The 11,934-nt window shown below is 43.2% G+C and overlaps 2 protein-coding genes across 2 annotated transcripts in view; both read right to left on the bottom strand.

Annotated features, from left to right (window-relative positions):
* Nucleotides 1-2,264: 2,264 nt before the first annotated feature.
* Nucleotides 2,265-7,626, bottom strand: LOC128454105 (E3 SUMO-protein ligase ZBED1-like). The gene is made up of 3 exons (XM_053437319.1): nucleotides 4,195-7,626; nucleotides 3,145-3,764; nucleotides 2,265-3,008 (listed from the first exon to the last, which is right to left on the bottom strand). Exons 1-3 carry the CDS (start codon nucleotides 5,309-5,311, stop codon nucleotides 2,607-2,609), a joined length of 2,139 nt encoding a protein of 712 aa, XP_053293294.1. The 5' UTR covers nucleotides 5,312-7,626; the 3' UTR covers nucleotides 2,265-2,606.
* Nucleotides 7,627-7,755: 129 nt separating this feature from the next.
* The window catches only part of tgs1 (trimethylguanosine synthase 1), a gene marked incomplete in the record, with an annotated part of 8,421 nt that continues 4,242 nt past the window's right edge, over nucleotides 7,756-11,934 (bottom strand). The window contains 3 exon segments of the mRNA XM_053437318.1: nucleotides 7,756-8,109; nucleotides 9,161-9,239; nucleotides 9,986-10,202. Coding sequence (XP_053293293.1) covers nucleotides 7,993-8,109; nucleotides 9,161-9,239; nucleotides 9,986-10,202 — 413 coding nt within the window.

Below are 11,934 nucleotides of genomic sequence, written 5' to 3'. Positions count from 1 at the left end.
CTCAGTGACCTCCACCAGGGAAATTGACGACGAAACACCATCAACCTCGAGCTCTGCCTCCAAAATAGAGGGCGTGTTATTCGGATTCAGGAGTTCCTCAAAGTGTTCCTTCCAACGTCCGACGACCTCCTCAGTTGAGGTCAACAGAGTCCCATCCTTACTGTACACAGCTTGGATGGTTCCCCGTTTCCCCCTCCTGAGGTGCCGGATAGTCTTCCAGAAACACTTTGGTGCCGACCGAAAGTCCTTCTCCATGGCCTCTCCGAACTTCTCCCACACCCGCTGCTTAGCCTCCGACACGGCAGCAGCTGCAGCCCTTCGGGCCTGTCGGTACCCTGCAACCGAGTCCGGAGTCCTCCAGGATATCATATCCCGGAAGGCCTCCTTCTTCAATCGGACGGCTTCCCTGACCACCGGTGTCCACCACGGTGTCCAAGGGTTACCGCCCCTTGAGGAGCCTAAGACCCTGAGGCCACAGCTAGCCACCGCAGCTTCAGCAATGGAGGCTTTGAACACCGCCCACTCTGGCTCAATGCCCCCAACCTCCACAGGAATGTCAGAAAAACTCCGCCGGAGGTGTGAGTTGAAGATACCTAGGACGGGGGCCTCCTCCAGACGTTCCCAGTTCACCCGCACTACTCGTTTGGGCTTACCAGGTCTATCCGGAAATTTCCCCCATTCCCTGATCCAACTCACAACCAGATGGTGGTCGGTTGACAGTTCCGCCCCTCTCTTTACCCGAGTGTCCAAAACATGCGGCCTCAGATCAGATGACACAATCACAAAATCGATCATTGATCTTCGGCCTAGGGTACTCTGGTACCAGGTACACTTATGAGCACCCTTATGTTCGAACATGGTGTTTGTTATGGATAATCCATGACTAGCACAGAAGTCCAATAACAAACGACCGCTCGGGTTTAGATCAGGGAGGCCGTTCCTCCCCACCACGCCTCTCCAGGTGTCTCCATCGTTGCCCACGTGGGCGTTGAAGTCACCCAGCAGAACTACGGAGTCCCCTACTGGAGCCCCATACAGGACTCCATTCAGGGTCTCCAAGAAGGCCGAGTACTCTGAGCTGCTGTTTGGTGCATACGCACAAACAACAGTCAGAGTTTTCCCCCCTACAACCCATAGGCGCAGGGAGGCGACCCTCTCGTCTACCGGGGTAAACTCCAACACCGCGGCGCTCAGCCGGGGATTTATGAGTATCCCCACACCCGCCCGGCGCCTCACGCCCTTGGCAACTCCGGAGAAGAATAGAGTCCAACCCTTATCCAGGAGTACGGTACCAGAGCCGAGACTGTGCGTGGAGGTAAGCCCCACCAGATCTAACTGATAGCGCTCCACCTCCCTCACAAGCTCCGGTTCCTTTCCCCACAGCGAGGTGACGTTCCACGTCCCCAGAGCCAGCTTCTGCTGCCCGGGTCTGGTCCGTCGAGACCCCTGACCTTCGCTGCCACCCATGTGGCTGCGCACCCGACCCCAACGGGTCTTCCCACAGGTGGTGGGCCCATGAGATGAAGAGAGGGGGGGTGCCACGTAGTTTGTTCGGGCTGTGCCCGACCGGGCTCCGTGGCAAACCCGGCCACCAGGCGCTCGCCATCGAGCCCTCCGTCTGGGCCTAGCTCCAGACGGGGGCCCCGGGCTTCCTCCGGGCCGGGTCACACCTCCTCTTTGTTTTACTTTAACCATTAGATCAAAATTTGAACTATCATGTCTGCCATTTACCTAGTTGTCATATATTCAAAAGAACTGCCAGTAAACCCACACGGGTACTATAACCCAAAAGATCTGGTGGTAAAATGTATTAATATTGCATTATTTCTTTATGTAAATGTTGAACTCTAGAATGGCACCCAAGACAATAAAACGCAAGGGATAATGGACAAAAAACAGTGGGATCTGAAAAAGATGTGTTTACCAAACTTGACCATTTTGTACATACTGTACGTACAAGATCCCCCTGATTGCCCTTCTAAGCGAATACACTGACTCGATGAAGAGGAAGAAGAAGGTAAAAAGTTGAAGCTCTAATATATATCTTATACATGAAACTAGGCCTGCACGATATGAGGAAAATCTGCGATGTGCGATACCATTGTTCAATATTGCGATGAGATATGACTTGCGATAAATAAACAAATATTGAAGTGTGCATATTAGCTATACAGTTCCTGTCTTTCTGCTATAATAGGTACACTGCTAACATAGACCCCAAACATTGAATAGCCTATGCCCACTGAATAAAGAAATGAAATAAATTATTTTATTTAACTTTTATTGAACAAAGTGCACAACATGAACACCCAACGAAGTTTAATTTCCCCTGCTCTATTTAAAATATTTTCTTCTAAACTGAACAAAACCATTGAACTCTTGAAATAAAAAAATATCTGGGGGAAAACAACTTAAATAATTAAATAAATATAAATTAAACATGGGCATGGCAATTTAAAATAACTAATGTCTCCCATTACAATCATCAAGGCCCTCGACTCCGCCCAACAAGGTGCAGAGATCTATAGTATGCGGGGGAAAATTGAAATAACTAAATCAAGATACAATCAGGAAAAAAAAAATCTACCCTTATGGCAAGTTATTCTTTAGGGCAAGTTCTTGGCCAAGAAAACCAGCATGTTGACTTTGCTGGGTTTCAAACATGCACGTTGACATGTTACCACATTCCCTGATGTGCTGAATAGCCTCTCAGAGGGTGAACTAGTGGCAGCTATACAAAGATACCTCCGAGCTAGTTTGCTCAGCCTTGAGTAGGTGACCTGGTGGAGTTTCCACCAAGCCAAAGGGTCTGCCTCACTGTCAATGGTGGGGGACAGCAAGTAGCTGTTAAGTTCAGCTTCAAGAGCTTGCTCCAGCTGCATGGAAGATGCGGTGGGAGTGGTGGGGCCTGGACTTGTTTTGAGCAAACTGCCCAATGATCGCTTTGCCTTCTTGTTGCTGGGTGGATCCATGCTTTGGGCCTCAGTGTTGTCAGAAGGTGTTCCCTCCTAAAACAGAGAGACAATTAAGAATACATAGAAAAATACACATGTTCCATTCACATTCAGATAATGCACCATCTGATTACAGTATGTGACATCTTGTATCCCACCAGTGCTCATGTCAAATGTATAACCCAATTACCTTCCGTGCTGTTTCTTTCATTTCTGACATCACCCTGGTCTTGATGTCTTGGACTCTTTCGCTGCTGATGTAGCTGACCTTGAACCTGGGGTCCATGAAGGATGCAGTGTCCAGAAGTTCTTGTGTTGCTGGGTCATCATACTTTGTATTCATGTAATCCAGGATTTTCACTTTAATGGTCTTGGTTAAATTGGTGTCATCTTCCTTTTCTGCAAGAACTGATGTATTCAAGAGATGAAGGACTGGTTTCACATATGAAACACTCACATAGCTTTCCCCGGAAAGAGCATCAGTAAATACTTGCAAAGGGTGTAATGCCAGGTTTACAGACTCCAGTACATCCAGGTCCTGCCAGGAGGGAACCAGATGCCGTGTTTTTCGGTCTGCCGAGAGGACATTAGATATGGCTTGCCGCTGCTCCAAGATCCTCTCCATCATCTTTTGCCTCGAGCCCCACCTAGTTGGGCATTCTGTGATGAGTGAGTGCTCTGGGAGGTTGTGCTCCTGTTGTGCTTCTTTCAGTGCCATCTTCTGCTTCCAGCTGTGGGAGAAATGTCCCACCAATTTTTTACAAAGCCCAGCAGCACGGGCAATGCGGCTGTCATCTTTAACAGCATTTTCTGGAAAGACAGGAAAACACATGAAAAAAATATTAAAACCTACCAGTAATCATTGTAGCCTAACTGCAAAATCTAACAATTTTCTAATAATTACAAAGAAATAATTCAGAGACTGCATAATTAACTACAATTATTACAAAGTAATAATTCAGGGACTACATACTAGTTAACTACAGTAATTACAAAGTAATGATTCAGGGACTAGACAGACTACCATTATGTGGCATGTAGTAGTAGTTTAACTTGTAGGCATGAGCTCAAAATCAATAGGTTACAAAACAATAGACACAGAGGTTCTCAAAAAACAAAAAACAATATAAAATAATAACAATAAATAACAAAAACAATAATAAAACAATAATATTACAAAATAAGACGGCAATAGATAACAATAATGCCACGTAAAGCAAATGTATTAATTTACACTTACCGATGGCAAGATGCAGCCTGTGGCCAAAACACTGAAGTCTGACCCAGTGGTTGAGTTCGGTGGCCTTCACAACGTTTGACCCGTTGTCGGTGGTGATGCAAGCTAGCTGCTCTTCCCGCAAATTCCAGCTGGTCAAAGCCTCACGTAGTCCACACGCAATGTTTTCCCCAGTGTGTTCTCCGGGGAAGTAGGCTGTCTGTAGACATCGCGTTTTCAGTTCAAAGTCTTGATCCAGGAAGTGTACAGTGAGGCTGATGTAGGGCTCTGTCGTTCGACTGGACCAAAGATCTGTGGTACAGGCGTAGTGTTCAATTTGACCCAGTTCCGATTCCACTGTCTTCCTGCATGTGTCGTACATTTTTGGAATGGCGACTTGGGAAAAATAATTGCGTGATGGAATGCTGTATCTTCGGTCCAGTTTCCTTATTAGACTCACAAAACCATCTTTGGTCACTGTGTTTATAGGCATCATGTCCTTAGCCAAATAACGAGTTATGGCCTCTGTTATTTCTCCGTGGCGTTTGGATGTTTTCTCGTAAGGAGTCACGCACGCAAAACTCTGAGAAATGGACTGTTGCAAGGTTTTAGATTTGCTGCTACTCACCGTTTTTGGTTTTGTGGTTTGGCTAGCTTTGAATTGTTCGTGTAGTTCTTTATGGTTGTGTTGCAGGTGGTGATGGAGGTTTGTTGTGTTTCCTCTGGAAGTTGCCACAGCTGTTCGGCATGTTTTACACAGTACCTGTGTTTGTAACACGTCGTCGCTACGGAATCCAAAATAACTCCAAATTGCAGAAGTGCAGTTCTTTTTCACCACAAGGTCTTCGTCAACCACATTTTCCTCGCTATTCTCTCCTTTCTCCGCCATCGTGTTACATAGCCTCGCAGTCGCCACAAAATTAACACCAACTAATTTGAGGGTGGCTCCGGAACACATAGGACCCGGGGGAACATAGGACCCGGGGACGCTGCCGGCGCCGACGGCTAGCTGTTGCTTCATCTGATTAGCCAAATGGTGTGAATGCATGGCGCATGTATCCAGGGCTCCATCTGATAGGTCAAATGTTCGCATGCTGGGTGTGAATACATGGCGCGTGTAAATAAAATGATTTTTATTCATCGCGTTTCAGGCATCTTTTCCGATGTGTTAACCGCGCATGTTCATATCGCGATGACGATGAAAATACGATTTATCGGTCAGCCCTACATGAAACCCCTTGGATTGTGGATTTTTTGGTGAAATGTACTTCAGCAGTGCAGTTGCTAAACTATTGGCATTGATTTACTCTGTTTGATTAACTTTAGACACATTGGGTGGATTTGGAGCGGTGAAAGCAAGGAAGCAGAAGAGGCTGGTACTTTGTAAGAGTGCAGTGAGAGGCAGGAGGCCGAAGAAGCATGTAAGAAGATTTATTGTCATTGCATTATGCTGGTGGAAGCCTTCACACTGTTTAATACCTCTCGAGCTGCTCCCAGCAGCCGGATTAGCACCTTGGAGAGTGCTGCAGTGCACTCTTCACACACTCAAGCTCATGATCGTATGATTGGACCCAAATCACTCAAAAAAACTTGAATTTACAGCTTTAAGGAGATACCATTTGGATACCATCATAACATAAAAAGGTCAAGACATTAAGTTTTGGAGAAAACCCAACAGTTCCCATAATAAGCAGCACTTTGGAGACTGTGGAGAGAAAAACGCCCTAATTAACTGGGAGAAACCTCTGGCAGAACCAGACCGTTTGGGCGGCCATCTGCCTCCACTAGTTGGGGTGTGCAGAGGAAATAGGGAAGAGAGGAGGTGGGTGGGATAGAGGGAGTAGAAAAGAGAGAGATATGAGGTTGGGGGGTTAAAGAGGGGGAGAGAAAGATCAGGAAATCACACTTGAACTCTGTAAGACTGATTGTTGTAATGAAAATAATTACAAGTCGCATGTTAGAAATGCTTTCCTGTAAAAATACGTTTTTAGCAGTGATTTAATGATCTGTAATTAGTTGGATGAGCCTAATCTTATCAGGCAGGGAGTTCGAGAGCCTCGGAGCCCTGACTGAAAAAGACCGCTCTGCTTGTGTAGCCAGCCTTTAACTAAGGAAAGCCAACAGGGACAGGTGTTCCAAAATTACTGCAACAACCCGTTCCTGTAGATACTGTACATGCTGCACAACATCAGAAGGCGATGCAGGTTCTGGTCCAGGCTCTGGTCATCTCACACCTAGACTAGTGCAACTCCCTCCTGGCTGGTCTACCTGCTAGTGCCATCCGATCTCTGCAGCTCATCCACAATGGAGCAGCTCGACTGGTCTTCAACCAACCTAAGTTCACACACACTACTCTGCTCCTCTGCTCCCTTCACTGGTTACCAGTGGCTTCAGCATTTTAAAACACTAGTACTTGTGTACCGTGCTGTGAATGGATCTGGTCCAGTCTACATCCAGGACATGGTTAAACCTTGCACCTATGCCCATCCAGTTCAGCTCTTTATCTGCCAATCAGCTTGCTGCTCCCTTATTGCGAGCTAACCACTCAACAAAATCAAGAATCTTTGCTGTCCTGGCTCCAAAATGGTGGAACTAGCTCCCCATTGACATCAGGTCAGCAGAACCACCGTCACTTTTTCATCTATGCATTTATAAGGCACTTACATGTAGCACTTGTAGTTTGGCTTTTTTGAAGCAAATTGTACTTACTTGATTCTTGCTGCTCTGGGTTTCTGGTTTAATGCACTTATTGTAAGCTGCTTTGGATAAAAACTTCTCAGTCCTGTGAGAAAGATTCCTCACATGCAGCTCTTCCTGAGGTTTCTGGGTTTCTTGCTCTTGCTGGGGATTAAGGTCAGTCAGTGCATGATTCACCTAAAGCCAAATAAGGCAAATTGTGATTTGTAAAAATGGACTATACTAATGATATTTGATTGATTGATTAAAATCAATTCTATACCTGTTATTCTTGGGCTACAGGCAAAAAAAAATTCTATGATGTGAAGTGACCTTGACTTTGGATTCCCCAAATCTAATCAGTTCATCATTAAGATCAGCTAGAACAGCAAGGTTTTGTAATGGTTCTTACCAAGAGACAGTTATCTGCTTTTACTAGAGCTAGAACTGTCTTTAAGACACTGTCAGGGAATATAGTTATGTCAATGTCAATTTTATTTATATAGCACATATAAAACAACTTGGTTGACCGAAGTGCTTTACAGGTGTAATGGTACAACAAGAGGAAAGTAAAACTTAATACATCATATAAGCTACAACATGGTACTGATAGCATTTCAATGAGAATAATTAATTTCCTCTTTTTCCGTCAAACAATCAAACCACTTGTGGTTTCTGTACATGGTGTGAGGTTGTTTGCTTTTGAAGTGGCAACAAAGTTTTGAATCCTGAAGATCACATAATTTGATCAATTTAATCCAGATTGAGCATTACTGCAATCTGAGGCTATACAGTACTTTTAAGGTCTTGTCATGTGATCCAGTGTTACCTCTTTATTATTTGTTCTAACCTGAACCATAAGCAGTGCAATGACATGTTGCATTAACAATGAAGATGAGAACAAACACATTATGAAAATGTTTTTATTGATTCTAACATACAATAAAAAAGATAAAATTGAATTGAATAAAACTGGAACTGTCAATCACAAGATTCAGTTTGCTCTTTACAAAAATCAGTATAAAAAACTTCAACAACACAAGTCAAACTGAGGAATAGATCCCTGGAGTGAATCAAATGTGACAGGCCCAAGTAGAAAGAGAGATCTAGAGTGAGAACAGATTTTTGTTTGTTGGAGGAAATGCTTCACTGGCTATCTGATGTGATCAAACTACCAAAGTAAGCAGTCACTGTCTTCAGCTTGTTGTTGAGATAGTTCTGCTCTACCTCCATCTTTCCTCCTGGACCAGCCAGAGAGGCTATCTGGGGAGACAGGGACACAGAGGCTAGCGTTACCTCACAGGAGAGCACACATTGTGTTGTGGTTGCAGAATTGTTCAATCCCTACAGTTATGCAATGAATCTGAATTTGTTTAATCTGTTACAGGGAAAAAGCAGCTGAGGGTTAGAACATGATTGTCTTTGCTCGTATTAGAGAATTTAAAAAGAAAATGTTTAGAGCCCGACTGTCAATTCATCTTTTTAAATATGATGGTTATGACACAGGACTGCTTGATATACAATATGTTAACTCAGACGTATTACCGACAATAATCCATCAATTCCTTTACTACAAACAGTTTTTTTTTAATCAATGCTGTAAATACTCTTATTTTTCTGATTGTCTCCATTACACATGGCATCTATTGCACTTCTGTCCGTCCTGGTAGAGGGATCCCTCTCTCTGAGGTTTTTATTTTCTTTTTACCCTGTTGAAAGTTTCATTACATTGTTGAGGGTTAAGGACAGAGGATGTCACACCTTGTTAAAGCACTATGACACAAACTGTAATTTGTGAATATGGGCAATACAAATAAAATTTGATTGATTGATTGATTGATTCACTTAAATGATCCTGCATCATTTCTCTGACATTTACAACACATGCCCACATTTAGTACAGCCTTTCTAAATCGTAATGCTACAGACCCAACATCCCACATATTGTGCAAATCTATCTGTGTGGTACATTTCTAAAGGCCTGTAAGTAACAAATCCCTACCTAACTCAGATTAATCACCATATTTGGTGAAAATCACACATTATAAAATTGATAAAATATCAGATAACTACTGATGTAATAGATTTGGTAAAATAATTTCCTACAATGTGAAAGAACAGATGCTTCCTGAATTACCTTCTGCTTTAACTGGATCTCAGTACACCTGTTGGCAGGTCTAGCTCAGACTTTTTTTTTACCCTAAATCATTTAAAAACACTATTTATAATGCCCTCTGTAACCTTCTCTAGCAAGCAGGTTTATGTGACAGAGGAAACAAAGCCAGTATTTTTTTAACATAAAAGACATACATACCTGATCCATATCAGCATTTCGTGGCAGGAAATATACTATGTTGTCTGATATCAGTTTAGCCAGGCGGAAAATCTCAAACGTGACTTAAATTAAGGATGAAAATCAAATTTGTATATAAACACCTTTTCAAAACATTTGACTGACAAAAAGGTGCACTCTCAGTAATATTGTCTGCTCTTCACACTTTTATATATCGTGTGTATAATGGAATTTTGTCTAAATGAATTTACAAAGACGAAAGCTGAGGGGTTCCAACAAACATTTGATTAATCCTCTGAAGACTCATATTTACATCATATTTCAACCAATTGAAATGACTGCGACGATTGACTGACATGGGATGATGATTACCTTAACTTCACAGATAATACTGACAACCTTTAGAGCAGTGGTGTTTACATAATTTCATGTCGCACGCCCTTTCAGCCGCGATAACTGGTGATGTAACGGACTACTGAAGGGCTCTCCCAAAATGCAGGGTAAGATTTCAACCACTGCCACTTGTGACTCTGTTTCAAGGGGCAGGATAACCCTCGAAAACGAGCAGAAGGGGTAGGGCCTATATCTTTCACTCAAGAGCTGCAGGATCCAGATCGGACATTTTTATAATTAACACTAGCAAAACCAATAATAATAATAATAACAGTGTTAATAATACTAATCATCATAATAATAATATATGTTATTATAATTATTATTATAATAATGGGTTATGGTATAGATGAAGTAAATAAAGTATAATTAGCTAATATCTAATATATCTTATTATATTATCTAATATAACATTCTGTGATCATAACATCCCTGGTGTAATTCAAAGGATATCCACCAGGCTGCATCATGGTCCCGATGTCAAACACATCAGCAGTTAGGTAGTTTGGTCCTCCCCACGGTGGTGACAGGAAGACCACATCGCCGCATAGATGGGATGCCAGCTGGAGGAAGTCCCCTTGGAGGAAGTCAATTTGGTTGTCCACGCCGTAAACTGTAGCATTGTGGTGAGCCAAGCTTAAGCGCACTGGGTCAATATCTATAGCCAGGACTGAAAGAAAGAGGGAGCAGTGATTGCTCAGTCTATCATAATGTTTTGGTATCTGTACAGGACTGTAATATCACTTCTGTTAGGACTTACTGAACAGCCAGGGTTTAAACAGAAACGGCATTCTTCATAAATGCCCCATTTTGGGCCAATTATGTGAACAATTATGTCAAATACCTTGGTTGTTCAGATAAAACTCAACTCTTTCTCCAGATAAACACAGTTGTTTGAATGATGACTGACTTTAAATTAACATTGATCCTCCATCACTCTATCCAACCATCCCACTTATCCTTTAAGGGTTGCAGAAGAGCACCCTGCCCAACAACCTTCTTGGCGACAGTGCTAACACTCCCACACTATGCCGTCCTTCTGAGATAATTAGGATGAAGATTCAAATTGATTCCGAATGTTGCTGGCAACATTGTATCTATCACAGAAACAGAAATCAGGGCATGCTCCAGTGGCTCATCTGGGGAAAGCCTGGGTGCCAATCAAGTCAAGGTTTTGTTTTGTGGGTCATATGTATGGTATTTGAACTAGTGTTTTTATGTTTTAAAAGTAAGTAAGCATCCATCCATCCATCCACAAGTTCTCTTGAACTCAAACCCTTCAAATCTATTTACTAAACTATTCCTGTAAAAGTTAGTACCTGATACAGGCAGGTATAAACAACTCTCCTTGCTGGAATAAATTGCTTGATGGTAAACAACCTTCTCCAACTGAACCTATCCAAATCCGACGTGATTGTCATTGGTTCCAAATCCAGCATAAATGAAATCATGAAAACCTTCGTGAACTAGCTCCATTTACCTAGTTCTCAGCCCGATATCTGGGTGTGGTCTTTGGCCAAAACATGTGCTTTGAAACCCACATTTAGAAGGTTGCGCACTCATGTTTGTATCATTTACGAAACATAGACATGGTTATGTCTATTAGGGCTGCTCGATTATGGAAAAAAATCATAATCACGATTATTTTGGACAATATCGAAAATCACAATTATTCAAACGATTATTAATATAAGCCCTTATTCTGAAGTCTATGCTTTATTCTTTAAATGACTGGAACGTGCGCAATAAAGTGAATCACTTCCTGTTCAGGTAAACACCCATGACGGCTGCGTGTCTTATTTCTCCGTGAAACCAGGATATCGGTGCCCGGTTATTCAAACCCTTAATGATGGCAACCCTAACACTCTCTGACCGGCTGACCGGTCTGAACAGCCAGGCGGTAGCGTGCTTTAGAATAGTGGGGCGCGACGTGGCCGCTATATGTTGTGCTGCTGCTCAAACTTTTTCGACCCTTTTTGTCTATCGAACAGGGCTGCCCTGCCTGCTTATCCACTAGCGCTGTTTTCTTCACCACCGCTCACGCACACACACAGCTCGCTTCTTTCACTTTATAGCTGCTTGAGAGTGAGTGCCAGTCAGCTAGGCCGCTGAATGCTTTGGGGGAAGGACTGAATTGCGCATCCGCGTCTCTTTCGAAAAAAAATGCTTAATAATCGTTGTTTTGAGCCTAATTAGATTGTCAGGGCTTATTGACACTGGGATGACACCACACAAGGGGCTGCTGTGGCTGAGGGGTAGAGCGCTCGTCCTCCAACCTGAAGGTTGGCAGTTCGATCCCCAGTCTGACCCATCTGCATGCCGAAGTGTCCTTGGGCAAGATGCTGAACCCTGAATGGCCCCCCATAGAATAACAAAGTGCTGCTAATAGATGCAGTGTATGA

Source organism: Pleuronectes platessa, chromosome 13, assembly GCF_947347685.1.
Source record: "Pleuronectes platessa chromosome 13, fPlePla1.1, whole genome shotgun sequence".
NCBI classification, from domain to species: Eukaryota; Metazoa; Chordata; class Actinopteri; order Pleuronectiformes; family Pleuronectidae; genus Pleuronectes; species Pleuronectes platessa.
This window is presented reverse-complemented; position numbering and strand designations above follow the sequence as displayed.

Excerpts from the sequence above, each read along its gene's own strand:
- LOC128454105 (XM_053437319.1), bottom strand. The coding sequence starts at position 5,311 with ATGAATAAAAATCATTTTATTTACACGCGCCATGTATTCACACCCAGC. Across the intron at positions 3,765-4,194 it reads CAGGCTGCATCTTGCCATCG|AAAATGCTGTTAAAGATGAC; the intron begins GTAAGTGTAAAT and ends CTGTCTTTCCAG. Across the intron at positions 3,009-3,144 it reads TGAAAGAAACAGCACGGAAG|GAGGGAACACCTTCTGACAA; the intron begins GTAATTGGGTTA and ends TCTCTGTTTTAG.